The sequence below is a fragment of the Protopterus annectens genome, chromosome 12.part0 (genome assembly GCF_019279795.1).
Source record: "Protopterus annectens isolate FY-2018-M chromosome 12.part0, PAN1.0, whole genome shotgun sequence".
NCBI classification, from domain to species: Eukaryota; Metazoa; Chordata; order Ceratodontiformes; family Protopteridae; genus Protopterus; species Protopterus annectens.
In genome coordinates this window covers 336,219,405-336,241,794 of record NC_056746.1, presented here as the reverse complement: position 1 = coordinate 336,241,794, position 22,390 = coordinate 336,219,405, and the positions used below count along the sequence as shown (strand labels likewise).

The window sequence follows — 22,390 nt, the reverse complement described above, 5'->3', positions numbered from 1 at the left end:
AGAAATAATCAAACACTTAGCTTTAGTCAGAGCCCCCAAAATAATGGCCTGATCAGGCATCAAATGAGATTTGAGGGAATTATGGGTAGGGGAGGACTAAGAGCCCTGGATTCACAGCTTTTAAATGTTGTTGAAGTTGGATCTAATCATTTACGATAACCCAAACATCAGATGTACATATTTTAACTAGGCTGATTTTCATGGATTCTAAAGGTCTATCTTCAGCATGATCTAAACTGGCACAAAATGACAGAGGGGAAATAAAATGTCGCAAAACACTGAGGAACTGCCCAGTGATTCTGTGCATTTTTATTACGCCCAGCTACAACCTGAACATACAGAAAGAACATAAATTTACAATCTAATTCAAAATATGGACAAGCTATACGTGTGTACACATTTTTGTCTTCATTTTTCTCTTGGAGAGCTGTTCTATGGGCCTGCTTTGACCTACTGAAGACATCCTTACTGATGCCTGACTTAGTGATCATGTTTTTACCAAGCACCAATCCATCTGACTACTGTATATTGTAAGGAAAAAGACAGAACTTTAAAGTGTGTTTACAGAGGGGCTGCATCCCCTCAGTTCCTGATGTAGAAGCCCTAATCCCATACACCCAATCTCTAATCTCCCCTTTTTCATGAAGATGGTATGACCTCAAAGCATGCAATCTTGGGGGTGGTATGAAGGTGGGGGTACTGGATCAGCCCTCCTACACTGAAGATGGTGGAGAGCTGCACCCCCCCCCCAAAAAAAAAAAAAATAACATGGCATACATTTCATAATATATTTCTCAATGTGATACAAGGCAGTGGTACACTTATCTGTGCTAGACTCAACATGACAGAAACAGCTCACATGCCATCAAGTAGACCCTGGGACTTGTTAGACATAGAAACTTCTTCAAAATAAGTTTCTGAACATATAGAAAAAATGTACTTATTGTTTTTGTTTGAAAATGTGTATTAAAATGTACTAAATATCAATTCATTTAATTCTGTAGCACAAGTCCAGGTACCTTTCCCCAAAGTAACATGACATGTATGCTTTGACTGCAGGATTCAAACCCAAATTTAATTATTCTACCATATAACGGTAATGAGTACTGCTTACTGCATGTCCCTCTACATACATGAAAAATGCAGATGTTTAACCCAGTTGCTGTGACAACCATCAAGAGCAAACAATGTCATTGCCTTACAGCACAAGACAACCAAGCCTGCAACCAGGACTAGACTTATAGCTGAAACAGCAACCTCAGTAGGAATATATTTGTTACTATGACACATTACTGACAACCTTGTGAGACAGAATGAACATCACTTGCAAGGGCAAAGTAATGTCTTGACTGACTAAGAATATTCTGAAAGATTATGTATCTTTGCAGCAGGTTACATTACACTGTTTTCATTTCAGGAAACTGAGACCTGCCACATTACAAACATTACAAGCAACATAAAATTAAAATTATACTTGGCATAAACATTTCAAACACAAACAGAGACTTTGTTCACTCACTCACATCTACACAGATTTTACTAGCCCCCACCCCCCTTCCTCAACACACATGTTCAGAATAAATGAATTTTCATGGGAAAGCAAGTACAAAATAGTTAAAATATAACCTGTTTTTCAAAGAAGACAACAGAAACTATAGTTTACGTTTGTGGATTTTTCTGACTGTTGCCCTCTTTGAGGGGAGACAGGGATCCATGCTTCTACCATCTGACTCTCTATATACAAACACACATACACTTGTGCTGGAAGTCTCTCTACTTTCTTTGTAGAAATGGAAAAGTGTGTGTGTGTGTGTGTGTGTAGGTTTATAGAAGACCATTTTTACATGCCTCTGTTATCATTTTAAAGGTTAGGCAGCAGTCTCAATTGGACCCTGGATGTTCCTGTGGTTTGTGGGTCCAGAACAAAAAACAAATGTGCTAAAATGGTGAATTCTTTCCTTTTTAGCACAAACTCAGTAATGTCAAATTCAACTTTGTTTTTTTTTCAGTACAATTTCACACCTGTCATGGAACCAGAAATCCTAACCCCAAAGGTCTGCCGAATTAAATGAAAGCTGCAGTTATCCCCAAGAAGCACTGCCTTACCAGCTGAGTAAGCAAGAGTCATACCTTACACTGTATGAACAGGTGCTAACTACAACAGATACTAGAGAAGCAAGTACTAAGATCCAGTGATAGGATGGTGCCCTGAAGGTTGCTAAGAGACAAAAACATTCAAATTGTGCCTAAGTGCATCAACTATGCTCTTACGCACACCAAATGAAACCAAAAATAGCAATGCTGCTTCTTTACTTTGACAGACTCTAGGCTCTAAGAGTGATTTGAACGTTTCATAAGAACAACTCTGGTGCATGCTCCTTCACAAAATTCATTCAGACCCACAGACATCACCTGATACTGTTCGGCAGTCTCAAAGTACTACATTATGTAATCTGTTCAGGAAGAATGTAACAGTGACAGTCTGTATTCAGTTACAATTACCTGGGCAAGAGAGATTGACAAATCACAATCCAGTCTCCCAGTTCACTATAATGGGAGGAATGATATGCAATCCAAATGTTGCTCATAGAGGAAGTACTGCAAATGTGCCGGTTCCCAAATTCTATAACTGCGTTATTGAAATTATACCGTCACCCAAAGCAAAAACCCCAGCACAAAAATGAATATGTGATTTAATTAGTAATACAAGCAAGAAACTCACTGACAGTCTTAGCCAGGAATAGTCTGTGTACCTCAACCAAACAACCTACAAAAAGGACTTGGGTATAGTTAATGAGACTAGCACTGGAAAAGTGGACTGGCAGACTACAAGAACGGTCTCATGGTTTGGGACAGGTATATGTATGTTGCTAAAGCAGTCACTTTCCATTCACGAAGAGTTCCAGAATGAAAAACAGTTCTTAGCAAATACCCTACAGTAGGAGTCTATGCCATGTCAGCACCACCCACAGAAAGTGGGACACCAGTGGTCAGTAAAGTCACACTGACCTGCTGAACACTACAATCAGCTAGTGGGAACCTCAAATTCTGAGGGGACAGAATGGAGATAGGGATTGACAAGCCAGTCAAAATCAGTCAATCCAGCTCAAGGCAGACAAATAAAAGGAAACCTGAAGCCAAGTAGTTGTTTATTCACCTATGTCATTAGCTTTTTAACTAGTAACATAAAAAAGTGCATTTCTAAAGATTTGCAAGGCACTTCACAAACCTGAAGGAAAAGTAAATTATCAACCAGGCCTGATGATTTCTGGACCATTCTGGTCGCTGCATTTCTCTAGCCTATATAACCCCATGTCAAGATTGTGGTAAATTAAAATTGGGGTCTACAAACACTGAAGCATATGGAAGGTAAAAAGACTGAGTAATATCTCCCACAGCAACTGTATCATTCATGAGGACATGCATTTTCCAAATGTAATAAGAACAACTGCTTGGAAAGAAGGCTTCTTTGGGATGAAAATAAGTTACTATACGGTGCTCATGTGAAATGAGCACCAAGATCGGTGACTACCTTGGTCGATTATATTTAATTATGTTATGAATTTCATTTTATTAGAAAAATCCAATTAACTGCATTCCCTGACAAAAGGAAATGAGTAAGCTGCAACAAACCGATTTTCATAATGTCAGTACATGGAGGAAACCAAAAATGCACTGTTAATATTTTAACTAAACTGTACAAGTCAGCACCATCCAAAGTTATACAGCTACCTGATCACTGAAATTCATATTACTGAGAACTTGGAGTTTTTCTTTTAAGGGCTTGAAAATTCCTATAAGTTCTGCAAGTATGTAAGCAAAGACCTGGCTCTTACTAATAGACTCAGATGATCCCAACTCAAACCATCATCTGACTTACCAAAGGGTCTCAAAAGCAAAGGGTAAGCTCTACTAAAGAACATTTTCAGATTGTTTTGCATTACATCAAAAGTATAACAACATAAGCAAACACTTATATGTATCTCATTTACTGAACCACCACTCCAGTACCATCATGGTAAAGCGGCTATGACCCCTGCGGGCAACAGACTCCATTGCAAGAAATTCTCACACAAGAAAGAAAAAAATCAGAAACATGCTTTGGTCAACTAAGAATTCCTATTTCAATCATTTCTACCAGACAGACCCACACAAAATCCTCCAGATTAGTGTGGAGTGCCCCTGGATGTTTAACACAAAAAATACGGACAGCAGACAACAATCACCTGGTTCACGTGATCTACTCATGTTTTAGTCCCCTACCTCTGAAATGAAATTCTGGATAACTTTAAAAAAATCATATCAAATGACAGAAACTTGTTCTGTGACACTGTTGAGACAGCAGCATTGCAAAATCAGCAGCTTATATACACAAAAAGAACAACAGAGAATCCAATTCTCCTACGAGGAAATCTACTTGCAACTTCAGAACATTATTAAAGATGTTTTACAAACAGTTCTCACTTCAGTGAACTGAACAAGCAAATGCAGCTATTCACCATCAAAATGTGGACACCTACTACAGCATATATGTTGCTTCCTGCTGTACTGTGATAATGTTATTAGCCTTTGTTTACTTCTAGCTACAGCAACAATTCCAATCAGTCTGTAGTTTTCTGCTCACTTAAAACTGTAGAGTTCCCTGAAATGTGTAGTGTAAAGAGACAATTACAGGGTGCAGGGTGTGAACCACTTATAAAATGTCAATAGTTCTCAGCCCCCTCAAAAATATCAAATAGATTTCTATCTACTTTATAGTACTGTAACTCAGTGCATACATATAAAATAATTAAACATATAAATGTAGTTATGTACACCACCACAATCTACAATGCCAGAAAATACTACAGTAAACATTTCATCAGTCACTCCCTTCCTATGCTGATGTTCCTCAGTGCAGCTGTATCAGTGAAATGTGTTTTTCAAATTCCGTCAAGAAAGACGTGATTTGTACAGGGTACTAAAATCCTTAACAAATGAAATAAAACTTTCACATAAACCCAATGCAAGCAACTGCTATAATTCTGAAACTGTATTAAAACTGATTCTGAAACTGTATTAAAATTAAGCAAATGTGTTTTAAAATGTACGGTAACAACACAATATTTTTTACCCTTCTGAAATTGTGTGTGTTTGTATGTGGGTGATTATCACCCACACAAACACACGTACATGTAAAGCAAATACATACACAAGTATATAAAGATATCATTCATATATTACATGTGAAAATCTGTACACACACAGACTCACATATAAAACAAACATTATTTACATGCAAGACAAACAATAGTGTAAAAACAGCCACATATACATAATAAAGATGACAAAACCCAAAGTGTTTTTCTTTAATGTCAATGTGTTCAAAATACCTGGCCTTTAGAAAGCAAATGAGTTGCACTGAAGCATTACAAGTAGACAGAAAACCTTTCAATACTGTACAATGTACTACTTCAAGTCAGAAACAAAGAGACGAATAAAAAAAGGCCCCAAAATGAGTCACAAAACATGAATATGACAAAAATAATTAATTCAAAAGTTAAAAAGACCCAAGAAAATGTGATTAAAATCACTGAACCAGCCAGTGTCTCCAGTCACCACAACTCCTCCCTCCACCCTCCCCCACCCCCCTCCCAGTGTATCCTGGCTCAGGCTACTTATAACAACAGTCATGTAGCAAAAATTTACAGTGTTCACCTTTCCCTAAATTGATTGCTCGTAGCACTGTGTGGTAAACCATTAATGTGGAAATATGCTTTCAAAGAGTCCTGTTTTAGGAATTCTAGAAGCTCTAAATCATCAGAAAGTTGGGGCATATATTCCAATACCATGAAGGAAGCCAGCTGTCATTTTGTGCATTTTTCCAGATTTCCACATGATGCCTTCCTAACAGAGGACACTGGTTATTCTTTTTTTTTCCCTCGCTGTTTCTCTTTCTCTCGCTCTTTCTATACACACACACACATATATATATATATATATATATATATATATATATATATATATATATTAAGAAAAAGTCTCGGCCCATTATGAGAATAAAGGCTAGGAAACCCATATGGATACTTCTTCATGTCTTTCACAAAGTTAATGTATCAGTGCCCACTAGTGAAGATCTGAGGAATTTTCTGAGAAATGACTCCATCACAACAGTTCAGTGAAGGCATCTTTCCAAATAAAGGAATTGGTCAACTAGTCCCACTGCAGCTGCAGATCTTGAGGATCAAAGTCACTACAGAACACATTGTGGGTAGAAGAGCCAAGTGTGAAGCCTGTTGAAGAACTAGGCACAGAAATGTCCAACCACTCCATGCTGTCCAAATTAGTATCATGGAGATCAAGGGTCAAACAGCTGTCAGCTGTGAAGTGCAAGTCAGATGTGTCCATAGGTGAATGTGGTGGATCCAGTACACTGGATGGATTAAGCAGATCACTCTGGAAGTCCTCAATCAAACAAAGTGAGTCTGTCTCCTCTTGACTGATAGATAGTTGAGGAACATGATTCCCAGCAGATAATGTGCCATCAAGAAAGGCCTCCAATTGGTTTTCTGGGGTAATGGTTAGCTTGGTTACAGGTTCCTGTGACACTGAAGGAGGTGCCATTCGAATTTGTGGTGGTGGTCGAGACACAACTGTGTTCACCGGCATTGTAGTAATGCTAGCTGTGACTGGCCTCATCTTGGCAATTGGAGGGGTTTCTTCTTTAATAAGAGGAGAGATCTCTGCAGAAAAACAAAGGAATTTTGAGTTTGTACAGGAAGCAACACAATGTAAATAAACATGCAATACAGTTATTAATACCCTTCAGTAGAATTACTTATCATAATTTGTTATACTTTTCTTGTTTATCAAGTTCATATAGTGTATCCAGGATCAGTGTTCGTCAGCAACCTGAAGCAGAGGAGCATTTCCTTTACCTGTTACTACACATCTCTAACTGATTTGTATTGTACTATGTTTAACCCATTTTGCACGTATGCCTCTATGTAACTATGAAATATTTTATCTGACACATTTTTGCCTAATTGTCATGCTAGTTCAAATATGATGTACTTATAAATATTTTATGTTAATGGAGCTTTTCTCCCTGGGCCTCTGCTGAAAAGTGGTCTTGCATGGCCCAGTCAGAAAATCCTGATAAAAAAAATGCAACAAACTAATAAATATAAATACATCTTATGTTGAAAATGAACTACACAGAAACCACATTGTTTAGTAGCTTTTTAGTATGCTGCAGATAATCAATAATCAAGGAAAAGACACTGTGAGACTACCTAAACTATTCATCTAGCAGAACATTAATGTATAGTAATAAACAGCTAAGAAATGGGTATAAATGAGCATAAGCATCTTTTTTGGGTAAAATGTGAACCAAAGGGATTTGGTTTTGGTTTTTATCATACACTGTGCAAGTAAGTCACAACATGATTCAAACCCAGGTTTCTCACTTTAGACCAGTGGCTTAACACATATTAAGCACACTGTTCCTTCATTGCAGGGTATATCAGTTTCCCCTAAAATTATCCTTACAATAGCAGCTATCCTGACGGTGCAGAGGCAATGCATTCATCTGCACTGCTGGCTGTTTGTGGTCAGGGACAGATTCAAGCTGCTTGTAGGGCCACTCGAGGGGAGGGGGTTGGATGAAGCAGCTGATGGCCAACTCTCCTATCCTAAGATGAGGACAAGGGTGAACCTGATGCTTGGGTAAACTCTTATGGAGACCAGAAGCCTCACATGGCATCTCAGGGTTAATGGGGAAGGGGTGAATGACACAGTGATGATGTCCTCATGTCACTGTAGTAGGTGTCTCCACAGGCATGGTATGGTGGCTCATAAGATCTATGCTTCTACTCCCCACTCAATCCCCCAATCTTCAGGCCTAGTACAGTTGCCACTGAAATCAACTTCCTGAAGATTCTGAGACCACCTAGTGAAAGGTAACATCCTGTTACCCAGTCAGGAGCAACTGAAGGATACAGGGATGGGTAAGCATGGGAGCCAGGGACAACAGTCTCAGTCGTTGCAGGGCAGGGGGGGGAGGGGTAATATATAATATGACTTGGCTAATTTTCTTTTTTTTTTGGTACTTCTAAGCCTTTCACACTCCTCAGTGCACACCTAGTTAAGTCTCCAAGAAGCTAAAAGTTATACACCTGCCGTGATAGTACATCTGGGTGACCAGGTGAATTCTTGTTAAGCAAACAGACTAACATCTGGGGCCTTTCGTCAGCTCGGTATCTCAAACTTTCCTGGGCTACTAGGCCCTTTCTACTCATAATACTCTGGCAAAACGCTTCCTCTTGAGATCCCTATTGCTGTACTAAAGCAGTTCAGACACAAATACAGCATAACTAATCCTACTACTCTGTGTCTGCACTGAGGCAGGGTGAAGCAGGGTAGGTATGTTGACAAGGATGGGCCAGATCATCCAGATATAATGTTATAGCAACTACATTACTTTCTTTAAAACTGAGACATGGAGGTCTAGCCTTGTCAATCAGCAGAAAAGACACCCAACATTATCATCCTGAATGGTCATCCTCATGGGAACAGACCCCCTATAACAATGGCCCTGATGAAAGACCTGGATCTGCATATCAACTCCAGCCCATTAGTATCCTGCAAAAGTATTCAGTAGAGTCCATTAAACTGCTGCACAAACACAATTCAAGGATGAATTCCTGAAAAATGCATGAGAAGTAGCCATTGCCCTGGCTGAGTGAGCTCTATGTACAGAAGAAAAAAATGTGCTCTATCTTTTGTCAACCACCATAACAAAGTAATTTTAGAGAATATGGTGCCCAATTTCATTCTAGAAATGATGTGAATAACTATGAATCCTTTCTGATATATTTAGTTCTATCCAGGTACAAGAATAATGAAGAGAGACTTCTGTATAACCATTAATGGAAAGGAGCTTCTGTATAACTTATCAGATGGGCTCTTCTGCATAATTACATCTGATGATCAAAAAATTGTTAATTAAAGTGAAGAAAAGCTTGTGGTGGGATTCTAGGAAGTAGAAGGGAAGGTATGAGGAAAAAGAAATGAAAATAAAGTTCTAAGTGTAAATAGAGAAAGCTGATGAAACCACAACTGAGTAATTTTTCTTTCTGGAGGCCAAACTTCTGCAAAGTTACTGAGAAAATTGTCCCTGTGCAAAACCAGGCAACAAAAACAGTGCAGAATCTACACAACAGATTTTATAAAAACAGCTACAAAACTTAAAGATATATGAATATCTTATCTGGGAATTATCGCCCCATTAGCCTAATGACTCTGATATGTAAGGCTATGGAGCGCATCATCATGGACCTAATTAACAAGGATACAGGGAATCTCCAAACTCTGGATCCCATGCAATTTGGTTTTGTGAAGGGTAGATCATGCCTGCTCAATCTGGTTGACTTCTTTGAGCTGTGGATGAGGGTAAGGCAGTTCATACAGCCTACCTTGATCTGACCAAGGCCTTTGATACCATTCCCCACTCAGAAATTATTGATAGACTCACCAAATAAGGCATCAACCCCTATAATACTAGGTAGGTTGCAAACTGGCTCACAGATAGAACCCACAGTGTGAAAGTAGCAGACTCCAAGTCAGACTGCTGACCAGTCACAAGTGGAGTCCCACAGAGATTGGTCCTGGGTCCTCTCCTGTTTGGCATCTACTTCTCAGAAGTCCAGGACAACATGGAGGGACTCTGGCTGACCAAGTTCGTCAATGATTGCAAGCTGGGAGCCATTATTAACTCCCGAAGTGATGTAGTCATCCTTCAGAAAGGCCTCACTGAGACCAACGACTGGTGTCAAAACCATGGCCTTAAGCTTAATGCCAAAAAATGCATCATCATTCCCTTTGGGGAAGAACTCTGTTTTCACTAATTACCACATTGATGGTAGCACACTGAACACTGAAGGTGTTATAAGAGAACTGGGGACACAGGTTGACAGCAACCTCTCCTTCAACCACCACATTGCCACTGTGGTCAGAAAGTCCTTCTATGTGGCACATCTCATTACCAAGGGTTTTGCATCCAGGAAGAAAGAGGTCATCATCTCTCTCTACTCTTTCCTCATTAGACTAATTGTTGAGTATAAGGCCCAATTTGGCATGTACCTCACTAGACACCAGCAACAGTTGGAAAGGCCACAAAAGTACCTCATGAAGAGGATCCTAGGCCTTAAACACATGCCCTACATGGACAGACTCAAAAAACTCCAGCTTTTCTCTGTCTCATATCGTCTATTAAGAGGCGATCTCTGCTGGGCTTACAAAGCCATGTCTGACCCAGCCCTGTTAGAAATGTCACACCTAAAGAAATCCCAATCCCTCCGCACCACATGCTCCAGGGACCTCAACCTCATTACCACAATCAACAGAACATGCTGGAGGGACAGGTTCATAACCCAGAGACTGCCCATACTCTGGAATAGACTTCCCATACATGTCAAGCAGAACACCTCACTGGCCCTTTTCAAGAGAAATCTTGATGAGTGGATGAAAAACAAAGTTCACCCCAGGGATTACTCCAGTGGCTCTCCTTGATAGAGACACCGGGAACTAACAGCAGCATGATGCCAGAGCACTTCTATAGGCTAGGCTTGTAAAGGCTCCAGGACTGTTGGCCTAGTACACATCTATGAATCTATGACTCTGTAATAAAATCTTAATTTACAGAAACATTAACAGTGATTAAATTGACTTATGCATGTTAACACTCACTTTAATCAACCAAACAATAAACACTACACTGATCACAGTGAAAACAAATGTTCTGCTTTTGTGATCAGATAATTAAAACAGTAGCACCAGGCACACACTCTCTGAATAGTGATACTGTGAGGAAAAGGATTTTTCATACAGTAACATGTAGTGTTGGACAGGATTAGCATTCATGACTAAGGCTAGATGGACTGGGTGGGGGATGGGGGTGCTTTACCTTACCTAGGCCTTACTCTAACCATAAACTGCAAACACCCACACTCACACTTTCGTATAACTCAAAGGTTTGACATTAACACACAACCAATCACTGTAGCCCAAACCACATCCCCTACACAAAATGGAACAGTCGACATTCTTTCATTCAAGAAACTCAGCAATTGACAAAATGTGCTTCTGATGAAAAAAGACAACAGCACACTCTGTTGACAAATTCACGCACACATGCACACAGTGTGACGTAGAGACTGCATAGCCTGAGAAGTACACAGTTTTTTGTGGTGCTTTATCTATTGGCAATACCTTTGCTATATATAAGGTGCATCATAGAAGAGAAATGTAGACTTTCTGAGTATGAAGCAGACAGGCAAAAAAGACAGAAGCGCCTCCTCATGACCACTCGTAAGGAATAGCTGCCTCAGGGGCTATTACTACTGCCACTAACTCTTGAGGGAATCAAATTCTTGGCCTCTGGGCCTACAGACAGGAGTCTCTGGGGAGTGACTTATGAGTGAAGAAGGCAGTCTGGAAGATGTCACTGTAACTTGGAAGAGAGATAACTGCTGCTCTCCTACAAAAGAGAAACTAATGGACTTATCCCAGTCTACAGTTTGAAGTGTGCCGAAGGAGAAAATGCTGTTGTCTTCAATTACTGTTTGTTCCACTGTCTGAGTTTGGGAAAAGCCCTGTACAATCAGTATGAAGGCATGCTAAAACTGTGTTAACTGAAAAGATGCTGCATTGACTGCACTGTTAGACATAGACTCTCCTCTTTTTTGTTACTTCCACTGACTGAATCCCTCTTCAACTGTACCAGTCATCGAGTAGTCAAACTGATCATACAAGCATGGAACAGGTGAAATAGTATTACATATTACCAGCTGTTTAGCTTTCTATGTGTTTGTGCATTGACATTAGCTGCTTGGGGGGGGCACATTTTCCCACACTGAGGTGCTGGAGGATTTGCGCCTCCACACTTGTTTATTTTTTGTGAAGCTGTTTAGGAAGATGTCTCCAGATATCTGATGAAAGTAATTTTGATACATTCAATTCTGCTACAGCTAGTCGATTATAGGAACTGCTGTGTGTGGTCAATTTTTGTGGTGAAGGGCTGCAATCGGTAGCAGAGAAATACAGATTCCCTTAGGGTCCTGGATCTAAATATATACAGTACTTTTGTACTTGTGATAATGCTGGATGATGGACTGAGGGAAGGTTGCCATACCAAAGGTTCATAGGTGTACACTAAGCAAACAACCATCACGGCCTTTATAAACCTAGCCACACAACCCAACCCAACTGCATCCCCTTGTAACATGAGCATCTTAATTGGAGGAGCATGTTAGGAGGTTGCTAAAAAGTTATGTGTGGGGGGTTATGTTAGTCAGGGATTGTTTATTGTCAGCCTCTATCTATAACAGACATGGGAGCCAGCATAGGGATGAATTTATGATTCTGCATCCAATGGTCAAGGTTACATTTGAATAGGATTAGGGATGGTCTCTGCTAAACATGAATGGGGAGCCTATCCAAGGAGCATGGAATCCTTTTAGACACATCTGTCTCACCAGCATGTTGTATTTATGTTGGAAGCAAAGTTAAAATTCCTGAAACTAGTGTTTCTGGTGCTGCTTATTTTGCAGATGTGCAAAAGCTCCATTAGGGTTGGATCTAAGGATGCTACATATGCCAAGAACAGGCCACTTTTCAACAACCTGTAGGACAGAGTACAGAGACAGGGCTCTAAGGCAATGTATATAAGACAGTGTGCTAATATCCTGGATATGCTCGGTGAGGAAACTCTGGGGGTGTTCCAACTATTACATATGCCTAGTCAGGTACATGCTGAAGGGGCACTGTACTCAACGACAGGTCTGATAATTGCCGAGTAGAGTGGTATTACAACTTCCTTGGACCTGGATGCCATACCCTTACTTATAAGTTGGGCGAAATAGAATGATTTTCTTACTATCTTGGCTATTTGTTGATCAAAGACCAGATTATTGTCTACATATGTTCTAAGGTCTCTAACTACCGAGTCAATTCTTAGCAGTGTCTTACCAAAGGAGTAATCTGCCAGGGTGGATGTTTTCCCAAAAGGCACTATAATGCACTTCTTTGCATTGAGTTTTAATCAGTGACTTTGGCACCACTCATTTGTCTGCATTAAACCCTCCTGCAGGATGTTCGTGTCAAGAGGGTAATTTACAATTGCTCCCAATTTACAGTCATCTGCAAACTTGGTGAGCCAGAGGTCCTTGGCATTAGCCTTGACTTCCAAAAATTGGATGCCAAACAGGAGTGGGCCCAGTTTGGAGACCTAAAGTAGTCCACTGGTGACCTGCCTCTTGACAGAGGTGGTCTCACCAATCCTTACATCTTGGGTCCTATCTATGAGCCAGCTGGCAAGCCAGCTAGTTATGTACGGATTTATGCCTAGTTCAGTTGTGTTTGTCTGCAACACCTGAGTGGGGTATTGTACTGAATGCCTAAGCCAGGTATAGGTAAGTGGTATGCACTGTTTTCCCTTCACCCTTGTCTCTGTTACCTTCTCAAAAAAGTCTACCAGGTTAAGTAGGTATGACCTTTCTTTGACATAATCAAACTGGGATGGGTCCGGTGTCTGCAGGGTGCCGATGTCTTTCTTGACCACTTCCATGATAATTCACTCTGTGGCTTTACATATTACACTAGTCAGACTAATGGTTCTGCAGCTTCCAGGCTCAGCTGATGTTCCACCCTTGTGGAGGGGATAACCATTGTTGTCCTCCATTTGCTCGGTAAGTAAACTGTTTTGAGGCTGTAGTTTAAAAGTGACTCAAGTGGTCCTGATAGGTCATGTTTCATGTTTCAGGCTATTCAGAAGGAAACCTGGGATATTGTGGGGGCCCCACTGAGGCTGAGTTTTTAACCTTAGTTACTGCTGCTATGACCTGCTGCTTTCTGATAGTTGGGGGGTATCCTAGTAAGGATTTCTCGAGGGGTGGCAGACATGATTGGATGGGTGAAGTTTGAGCTGAATTTGTCAGCCAGCAGATTCACTACATCATTCTTCTCAGTGAAGGTGGTACTATTTACTACCAGTTCTGAACACTGTTGTGTTACCTTTGATGTTTCGGACATAGCTGTAGAAAGCCTTGAGGTTGTCTTTAGCCTGGGAAGCTATCTTTACCTCATAATTGGCCTTGTCAGTTTTTAATTAGTCCTCTTAGTTTCCTGTTTTGTTTAGTTAGTGAACTCTTATTATGAGAGTTGCTTTCTCTGACTTTCTTGACCTCATAATTGGCCTTGTTGGATTGAATTAGTCCCCTTAGTTTCCTGTTTAATTAGTGACCTCTTGTCATTATGAGAATTGTGCTTTCTGACTGTGGCCATGACTTTTTTTCCTTATGTTGTTATACACTGTTAAGATTAGGGTTTCACAAGTGTGGTTTGTTTTGGGCTTATTTCTGGTAGGTACAGCAGCCTCTATGCAGCCATTTACATGTTTGTAGAGTGTTCTGTGAATAATTCTACATAGGCTGTTGTGAACTCTGGGTTAGGAAGGGCACTGAACTTCGACAAAGTGTCACTTAATAGGATGTAGTTTGCTTTAGAATAGTTCCTAACTGTAAGAGGTTTTATTGGATATTCAAGTTGACTTTTATTTTGAATGACACAGCTTTGTAATCAGACCTCACCAGTGAGCACATGACACAAGGGGGGGGGCTCCCATATTAGCATGAACTAGGCCCAGTATCTTTGAACCTCTGGTTGAAGTGCACACTAACTGATCAACAGCATTTGTGTTAATAAAGTCCAGGAAACTTTGTGCCTGCAAGTTGGAGGCAGATTATGTTTCCAAGTCTACACAGGGGTAGTTAGTCTCTGTGTTTGGTTGATTAGAGACTGCCTCTAGTAAGTCTAGATAAGAATTGTGGGATTCTTGTTAAATAGATCATAACCTATAGCTTTGCTAAGATATTGAAAGGGACTCTATTTAAGGTGATGTGCATTTGGATGAACTCCAGGGTATCATTCTATTTAACCTTGTGATATACTTGTTGTAATGGAGACTGAGACACCTCCACCTTTAGTCCTTGTCTGTGCCACTGACTTCTGTGGCTTTAAATCATTCCTTAGTAAAGGCACAGATGTCTATATTATCCAGCCTGAGGAGAGATCGGAGGATGTGGAGTTTCTTACTAAGTCTCCCAGCATTGAGAAGTAACACATTTAGGTTCCTTTGGGTTTTATTTGCTAGGTCGATAGGTTTGCCACTTTGGTATTGCCTAAAAAAAGGCTCTAAGATGGTGGACAAAGTTTTAGCCACAATCAGGAAGCCAAGGGGGGATGGGTGCAGGACATCTTTGGCAAATCAATGTGGTCTGTTGACCATGTCCTCCCAGGCTGACAGAAAATGAATCACCCTGGACTGAGACCAGAAACTAAGCCAATTGTTGTAATCACTCTTTTTTTTTTCATACTATGGCATCATCCATGGTGAAGGTAGAATGCTGCTCAACGCAAGGCACATATCAGTTTCAGACACATATTCAGAGAGGTCTACAATGTCTCGCTTTATATGGTCTAGAGAGGTATGTCACAGGCCATTCACACCCATATGGACTCTTGACAGAATCATACTGGTATCTCTGGTGCAACAGTTTGCTTACAGAAAATTCAAGCTGCTGTAAGAAGCCAGGCAAAGCAATACCATAGCTTGTATCCACAGTATATCAGGTTAGCATGTGAGACAAAATAGACACAAAAATGTTTTGGCCCAGTGATATATAGAATTAATTAAACATAACATCAGCATAGCATCCAACCAGTAAAACAGATATATACAAACCATTTAAAATCAGATACAAGAGTTTTTGCAATACAGCCAAGCTCTCACCAAGGCTGATTGTAAGTGCTTTGGCTTCTACTTTTAACAAGACTGTCTCAGCTAAAGAACAAAAAACAGTTTACTTACAGAAAATTCAAGCTGTTGTAAGAAGCCAGACAAATCAAATACTAGAGCTTGTCCACAGTACGTCAGGTCAGCATGAGAGCCAAAATGGCATCAGACAATCATTGATGAAAGGACCCAGTATTATGTTAAGTACATAACCGCTACATACTATTCATCCCATCCATCTGATCCAACTGTGTCAAAATCCCCACCTATAGAACACTTGTATGGAATTACAAAAGGAATCCTTTAAGGACAGTGGCTCCAAAGCAAGCACTTGTTCTTGAAATCACATCAAATTTGTAATGTTTTACAAAGGCATGCAAAATAGACCATGTTGTAGTTGCACAAATGTCATCAGCTGAGGAATTCTGAAAGAAGGTGGCAGAAGTAGCTGCTGACACAGTGGAGTAAGCCCTTAAGTTTTCATGGTTGGGTAGATGTCCTTCTATAGCACTATTGCATTATTCCTTAAAGAAGAGATGCCCTGCCCTGGGCAGCCCGTCATTCGGCCAGTACAGATGATCTTGAAAAAGATCTTGTTTGCGCCATACATCACACTTATGATTCCCGCACGGAACATAAGGCATAAAAGGGATTTTTGGATGCAAGTACTCAGAACTTCTTTTGCTGCCAGTTCAAATGCATCTGTTGCCAGCTGGTTTGAACATTTTGTTGCTGTACTGAATATTTAGCAACACCAGATAAGTGCCCCATTGGGGTTAATTTTTCTTTTTGTTTTTCTTTTAAAAATTTACTTTCTTGGTCTTGCATTTTTTATCACTACCTAGAGTTCATGTCATCCAAGAGGAGAAAATGTCAATGCGGGAGGTGGATTCCCCATAAGGATTGTCACAAACAGTGTCTTTTTTGTTTGGGCACTTCCACAACCATACCTCTTTTCATACCTATAAGGCATTTGTGCCTAAGACACTCAGAAGCCATTGGTCTTCCCTGGCCATTTACCTTGAAAACCAACAGCTTAGACAGTTAACCCAAAGTACCATGGTGGAATCCTTTAACCCTGAGATACTCCTGCAAGGTGGGAAGGAGGCCAAGAGGTTTCAGTCCAATTCTTCAGCTGCACAGTCTCCACAAGACTTCCATCTAGAAACAGGTAATAGCTCTGTAGATCGTTCGGTGTTTACATTGGACTCATGCTGTGGCACTGCTGGAGAGTGGAATGGATCCGTCTTTTCACACATCCTCTGAAGCTTTGCAGGCATCTCCTCTGGACGTTGAGGGGAAACAGTGGTTGATTATCTTGGAAGGTCCTAGAGGGATTCTGCAGATATTGGTCAGAGAGGAAATTCCGGGTACTCTTCTTGAATCTCACCAAGGGTTGGAACCTCTAGTATTTGTCAGGGCTGATCTCACTTCTAAGAAAAGACAAAAACTGAAGCATGTTTCAATCTGTCCTATGGTTCTTCAAAGGGAATTGCAGGAGTTTACTCAGTGATTGTTTTCTGACTTAATGGCCCTAAAGCCTCATCAAGGGGTTTCAGCACCCACTCCTCCTAGGACCTCTAACCTTTCTAAATGGCCTAGGGAACCAGATTCATTGGATGGGGATTCTCTGTCTGGTGAGGTGTCTGTCTTACACTTCACAGATGCCTTTGACTTCTGCTAACTCTGAGTCTCCTTTCAAGGAATTGTCCTTTGGGGCACAATTGCTAAGATGATGGAATTCTTTAAGTGACAATCTTCTCAAGTGTCAGACATTCAGAGAAGATATTATGAGTTGCTTCAGGTCGGTACTCCTAAACCACTGACAGTTCCTCCTGTGTTGGCTGCCTTGTTAGATACCTTCATTGCTGATTCCAAGTCTCCTGATTCTCAGTCTCTTGCTCCTAAGAAACCGGATAGGTTCCATAAGGTTCTTGAGGATTGTCTGTTTTTATTTAGATGATTTTCTGCTGATTGTGCTGTGGTGTCAGTTCCTTGCAACAAATGTTCTAAACTTTTGCCCTCCTCCAAACATTTGTCTTCCGATAATGATAGCATGGCAATGGAGAGGATTGGCAGGAAAGTTTACACTGCTTCTACTATGGCCTTTAGGGCTATTAATTACCAGACCCACATGACCAGGTATGCTCTGGCCTTGGTTGCTCAGGCTTGTCAAGGTATCTCTGACCTCCCTGATTCTGATGGAAATCCTCTACCTTATCTTTTCTAGGTTCTGCTTCTTAAGTGGCTAACCACTCGATTAAGTGCAGCTATGATGCTGCTGATGTCTCTTCTACTGCTGCAGCTTTTGGGTCAGTCATGAGGTGTTATTCTTGGCTTCATCTCCAGTCTCGTACTGAGGACATTAAGGCCAAGTTGTTGGATGCTCCTTTGGATAATACTCATCTTTTTGGGACTGCTGCTGCTGCTGACTTGTTTAAGTCTCTTCAAGAGAAATGCAAAGCCCTGCAAGACCTTAAAAATATTTTTGTCACTCCTATCCCTAAATTCTACAGGAATTATCCTTCTAGATCTGCTTTTGTTCGCAGGCAACTCCACCAGGCCTCTAAAGACAGGAAGGGTGGGAGGCAGGCCTCTTATGCTAAGGATTCTCAGATTTCTGTTCCCTGACACCTCCTTTATCTGATAAGCCTGCTGCTCTTTGACAACTCACCCCCACCCCGCATTTAGACCACCTTCCTTTGTCCCTTTGGCTTTCCCTCTGTCTTCCAAATTGATACCTCATCACTTCAGACTCTTGGGTTCTTTCTATCATCCATCAGAGTTACTGCCTGGTATGGAAATCTCTTCCTCCATTTTCCTGGGCTCCTTCAACCTCCTCTAGAGCAACTTCCTCTTCTCCTGAAGGTTCTAAGGTCCCTGTTGAGCCAATGGAACATTCAACCTGTCCCCTCTTCCCATGTGGGATGGGGGTTTTATTCCAAGATGTTCCTGGTTCCTTGAAGTGAGGGTACTTGGAGACCTATTTTGGATCTCTACCAGCTCAACACCTTTCTCGAGATCCCTTCCTTTCAGATGCTTACTTTACACATTCTGTTTCTTTTTTTATTACCTCAGGCTTTTCTGGTATCCTTGGATCTGAAAAATGCTTATCTTCATATCCCTATTCACCTTCTCTACAGGAAGTGTTTACATTTCTCGTTTTTAGTTCTCTGCTTTGCCCTTTGGCCTCTCTACTGCCCAAAGAATAATCACAAAATGCCTAGCTCCTGTGACTGCCTTCTGAAGGTTCCAAGGCATTCAAATTCTTCCTTATCTAGATGACCTATTGCTTCAAGCACCTTCGCCTAGTTGACTGTTGCAGGATCTGCAGTTCACCATCTCTTTTCTTCAAAGTCTGGGGTTTACTATCAACTTCCTATCCTGACTCCCTCTCAGGGTCATGTGTATCTGGGTTGCAGGATAAAGACGGTGCAAATGTTGGCCCTCTCTTCCACCTACAAAGGTATTGTCACTGACAGGCTTCTTTCAGTCTCTTTTTCCCCTGACTACCATGCCAAACAGAGAGTTTATTCAGGCCCTGGGATTCATGGCCTTTTCTATTCTGATGCTTCCTCTTGCCAGACTGCATATGTGGAATCTTCAATGGTACCTCAAGTTGGTTTGGCTGCAGCAATGTCTCCCTCTGACTTTCAATGTACCTCTCCTTCCCTGTCTCAAGAAGGAATTCAAGTGGTGGATTCCACACTTCACTCTCAACCCAGGCTGGCACTTTTAGCCTTCAGTTCCTTCTCAAGAGCTGTTCACCGATGCCTCAGACATGGGGTGGGGGGCATCTCTTGGTCACCTGGCCATTCAGGGTCTTTAGCTTCCCCATCAGAAATCAGACCATATCAATATCAAAGAGATTAAGGCTCTGATTCTGGGCCTTCAGGCTTTTCACCCCATGTTCTCTCCGGGCCCCCTGAAGGTGTACACAGACAACAATACAGTGATGTGGTACGTCAACAAGCAGTGGGACACAAAATCTTACCTCCTCTGCTGGATGGCGCTTCAGGCTTGAGGACTGGCTCTCAGTTATCAGTTAACTCTTCAGGCAGTAGACAATCCTTCAGACCACCATCTTGTGACAGACTCTCTGAGCAAGTCCAAAACACAGGCTCATGAATACGTACATGCTTCAGAGAGGTGTGTTTCTAGACATTGTCCATTGGCAGGGTATTCCTCAGGTAGATCATTTTGCCTCCCTCTGAACAGGCAGCTTCCTCTCTTCTGTTCCAGAGTGCCATGCCACCTAGCCTGGACATAAGGTGCCCTATCCTTTCCATGGAAGGGGAGGTTTCTTTATGCTTTCCCCTCCTCTTCCTCTACTTCCAAGAGTCCTGCAGCAGATTCAGCTGGACTCCCCAAAATCTTGCTAGTGACTGCCTTTTGGCCAAGACAGCACAAGTTCCCCCTCATAATGCATTTGGCCAGGGGTAATCATCGCAAGTTGTCTACTGGTTGTATCTCCTCACACAGGACAAGGGGTTTCTCATCCATACCCACTTGTCCACTCTGCAACTGACATTGTGGGTGATAGGGTTTTGATCTCTTTCAGGCACCTCTTTTCTGAGGACATGTTCAGGGTTTTATAGGAGGCAATGAAACCCTCAACCAGAAAACCTTATATGTCCAAATGGAAAAGATTTTCGATCTTGTGCCATGCTCATAACCAGGACCCTTTTTCAGTGGGGGTCCCTCTAGTCCTCCCTTATTAGTATGAGTTGCTCCAGTCTGGCTTGACCTATTCTTCTGTGAAGACCCATTTATCAGCCATTTCTTCTTGTTTGCCATTGACTCCTCCTTTGACTTCTCATTTTGAGGTTAAACAATTTCTTAAATGCATCCTGCATATTAGGCCTCGAAGAAAACCTATTCCTCCTCCTTGGGGCCTTAATTTTGTTTTAGAAAAATTGACTCAGGTGCCTTTTGAACCTGCAGATTCTGCTTATTTACAACTTTGTACCTGGAAGACTGTTTTGTTGCTGGCTCTTACTTCTGCTCAGAGGATTTCTGAGCTCCATGCCCTTATGGCCATTTCTCCTTTTATGGTTTTTCACAGAGACAGGGTGGCCCTTCATACTAATCCTACTTTTATGCCCAAGGTGGTAAATCAGTTGTCCTTAAACCAGTTGGTACAACTCTCTTCCTTTTTCCCTTCTCCTCAGTCTGCCACTGCGAGGGTCCTGCATACCTTGGATTTGCACACACAGCTCAGGTACTATTTGGCTAAAACTAAGACTAAGTCTGATCAGCTTTAGGTTTCCTTTCATCCAGGTCTTAGGGTTTGGCTGTTTCTAAGCAAACCACCTCCTCCTGAATATCTAAGGTAATTTCTTTTTGCTATTCTTTTCATGGCAGGTCTCTGTCTGCTTCTGTTACAGCTCATTCTACTATGGCCATTCCCTCTTATGGTGCTTTCTTCACAGGGTTGGACACCTATTCCATCCTTGAAGCTGCTACTTTTGTCTACAGTGCATACCTTCACTAAGCATTATACGCTGGATATGGTTTCTAGGACCAGAGCTGGTTTTGCTGAAACCATTTTATGTGGGTTTGTTGAGGGCTCTTCTAGCCTTCCACTTCCCATTCTGTTTCTTGAGCTTTTTTATTCTCCTTTCTTTAAGGAATACTGCAACAGTGACATAGAAGGACATAGTACAGTTGTGTAAAATCTTACCATAACAGAAGATGTCCTTTTTTTCACTGTTGCAGTATTCACTCCCTCCTTCCAACCCCCTCTTGTTTGTTCTGCACTTTTTCCTACTGGATGTACATGGACTCCTTTGATGATTGTTCTCTTCTGGAGCAATTCAGTTCTGGATAGTTGTGTCCGTACACTCTGTTTATGTCCTACGTTCTGTGCGGGGATCACAAATGTGACGTATGGCGCAAACAAGATCTTTTTCAAGCTTCTCTATACTGGCTAAGTGACGGGCTGCCCGGGAAGGGACATCCCTTCTTTAAGGAATACTGCAACAGTGAAGAGAAGGACATCTACTGTTTTGGTAACACTTTACATGACTGTACTCTTTTGGCAGAATAAACAAAATGTGATACAATCAGAGATTCATCTTGACAATGTGACTTTAGAAACTTTAGATCCAAGCCTATGTTGTAGCAAAGAACACAAACAGCTGAAAATCTTTTCTAAAGGTTTTAGTTCTGTGCATGTAAAACTTTAGCTGTTGGTGAACATTTAATGTGTGAAGCACTTATTCACATCTGTTTGAAAGACTGGGAAAAAATGCTAGGTGAATTGGCTGGTTCAAGTTAGATTTGCTTGCCACCTAGGGAACAAAAGATGAATTTGTATGTAAAGATACTCTGGCTTTATGAAACACCAAGTAAGGTATAGAAGAAGACAGGGCATACAACTCAGAAATTCTTCTGGCTGAATTTACAGGCATGAGAAACAGTAAAATGTTATCAGTGCTTTCAGAGCAAAACTGAAGTCCCACATAGGAACCTGTTTCCTGATCAGGGGATGGAATAGAAAGGCTCCTTTGAGGAAAGCAAACAACTTATGAGAGGCATAAGAAAGGGCGTCAACAC

General features: G+C 41.2%; 1 protein-coding gene across 3 annotated transcripts in view; it reads right to left on the bottom strand.

Moving 5' to 3' along the window:
- Window positions 1–5,631: 5,631 nt before the first annotated feature.
- MRTFB (myocardin related transcription factor B) overlaps window positions 5,632–22,390 on the bottom strand; it is a 1,455,416-nt gene continuing 1,438,657 nt past the window's right edge. For all 3 annotated transcript variants that reach the window (XM_044089410.1, XM_044089411.1, XM_044089412.1), the window contains exon 14: window positions 5,632–6,722. In XM_044089410.1, coding sequence (XP_043945345.1) covers window positions 6,193–6,722 — 530 coding nt within the window. In that variant the 3' untranslated portion in view covers window positions 5,632–6,192. The remainder of the gene's footprint in view (window positions 6,723–22,390) is intronic.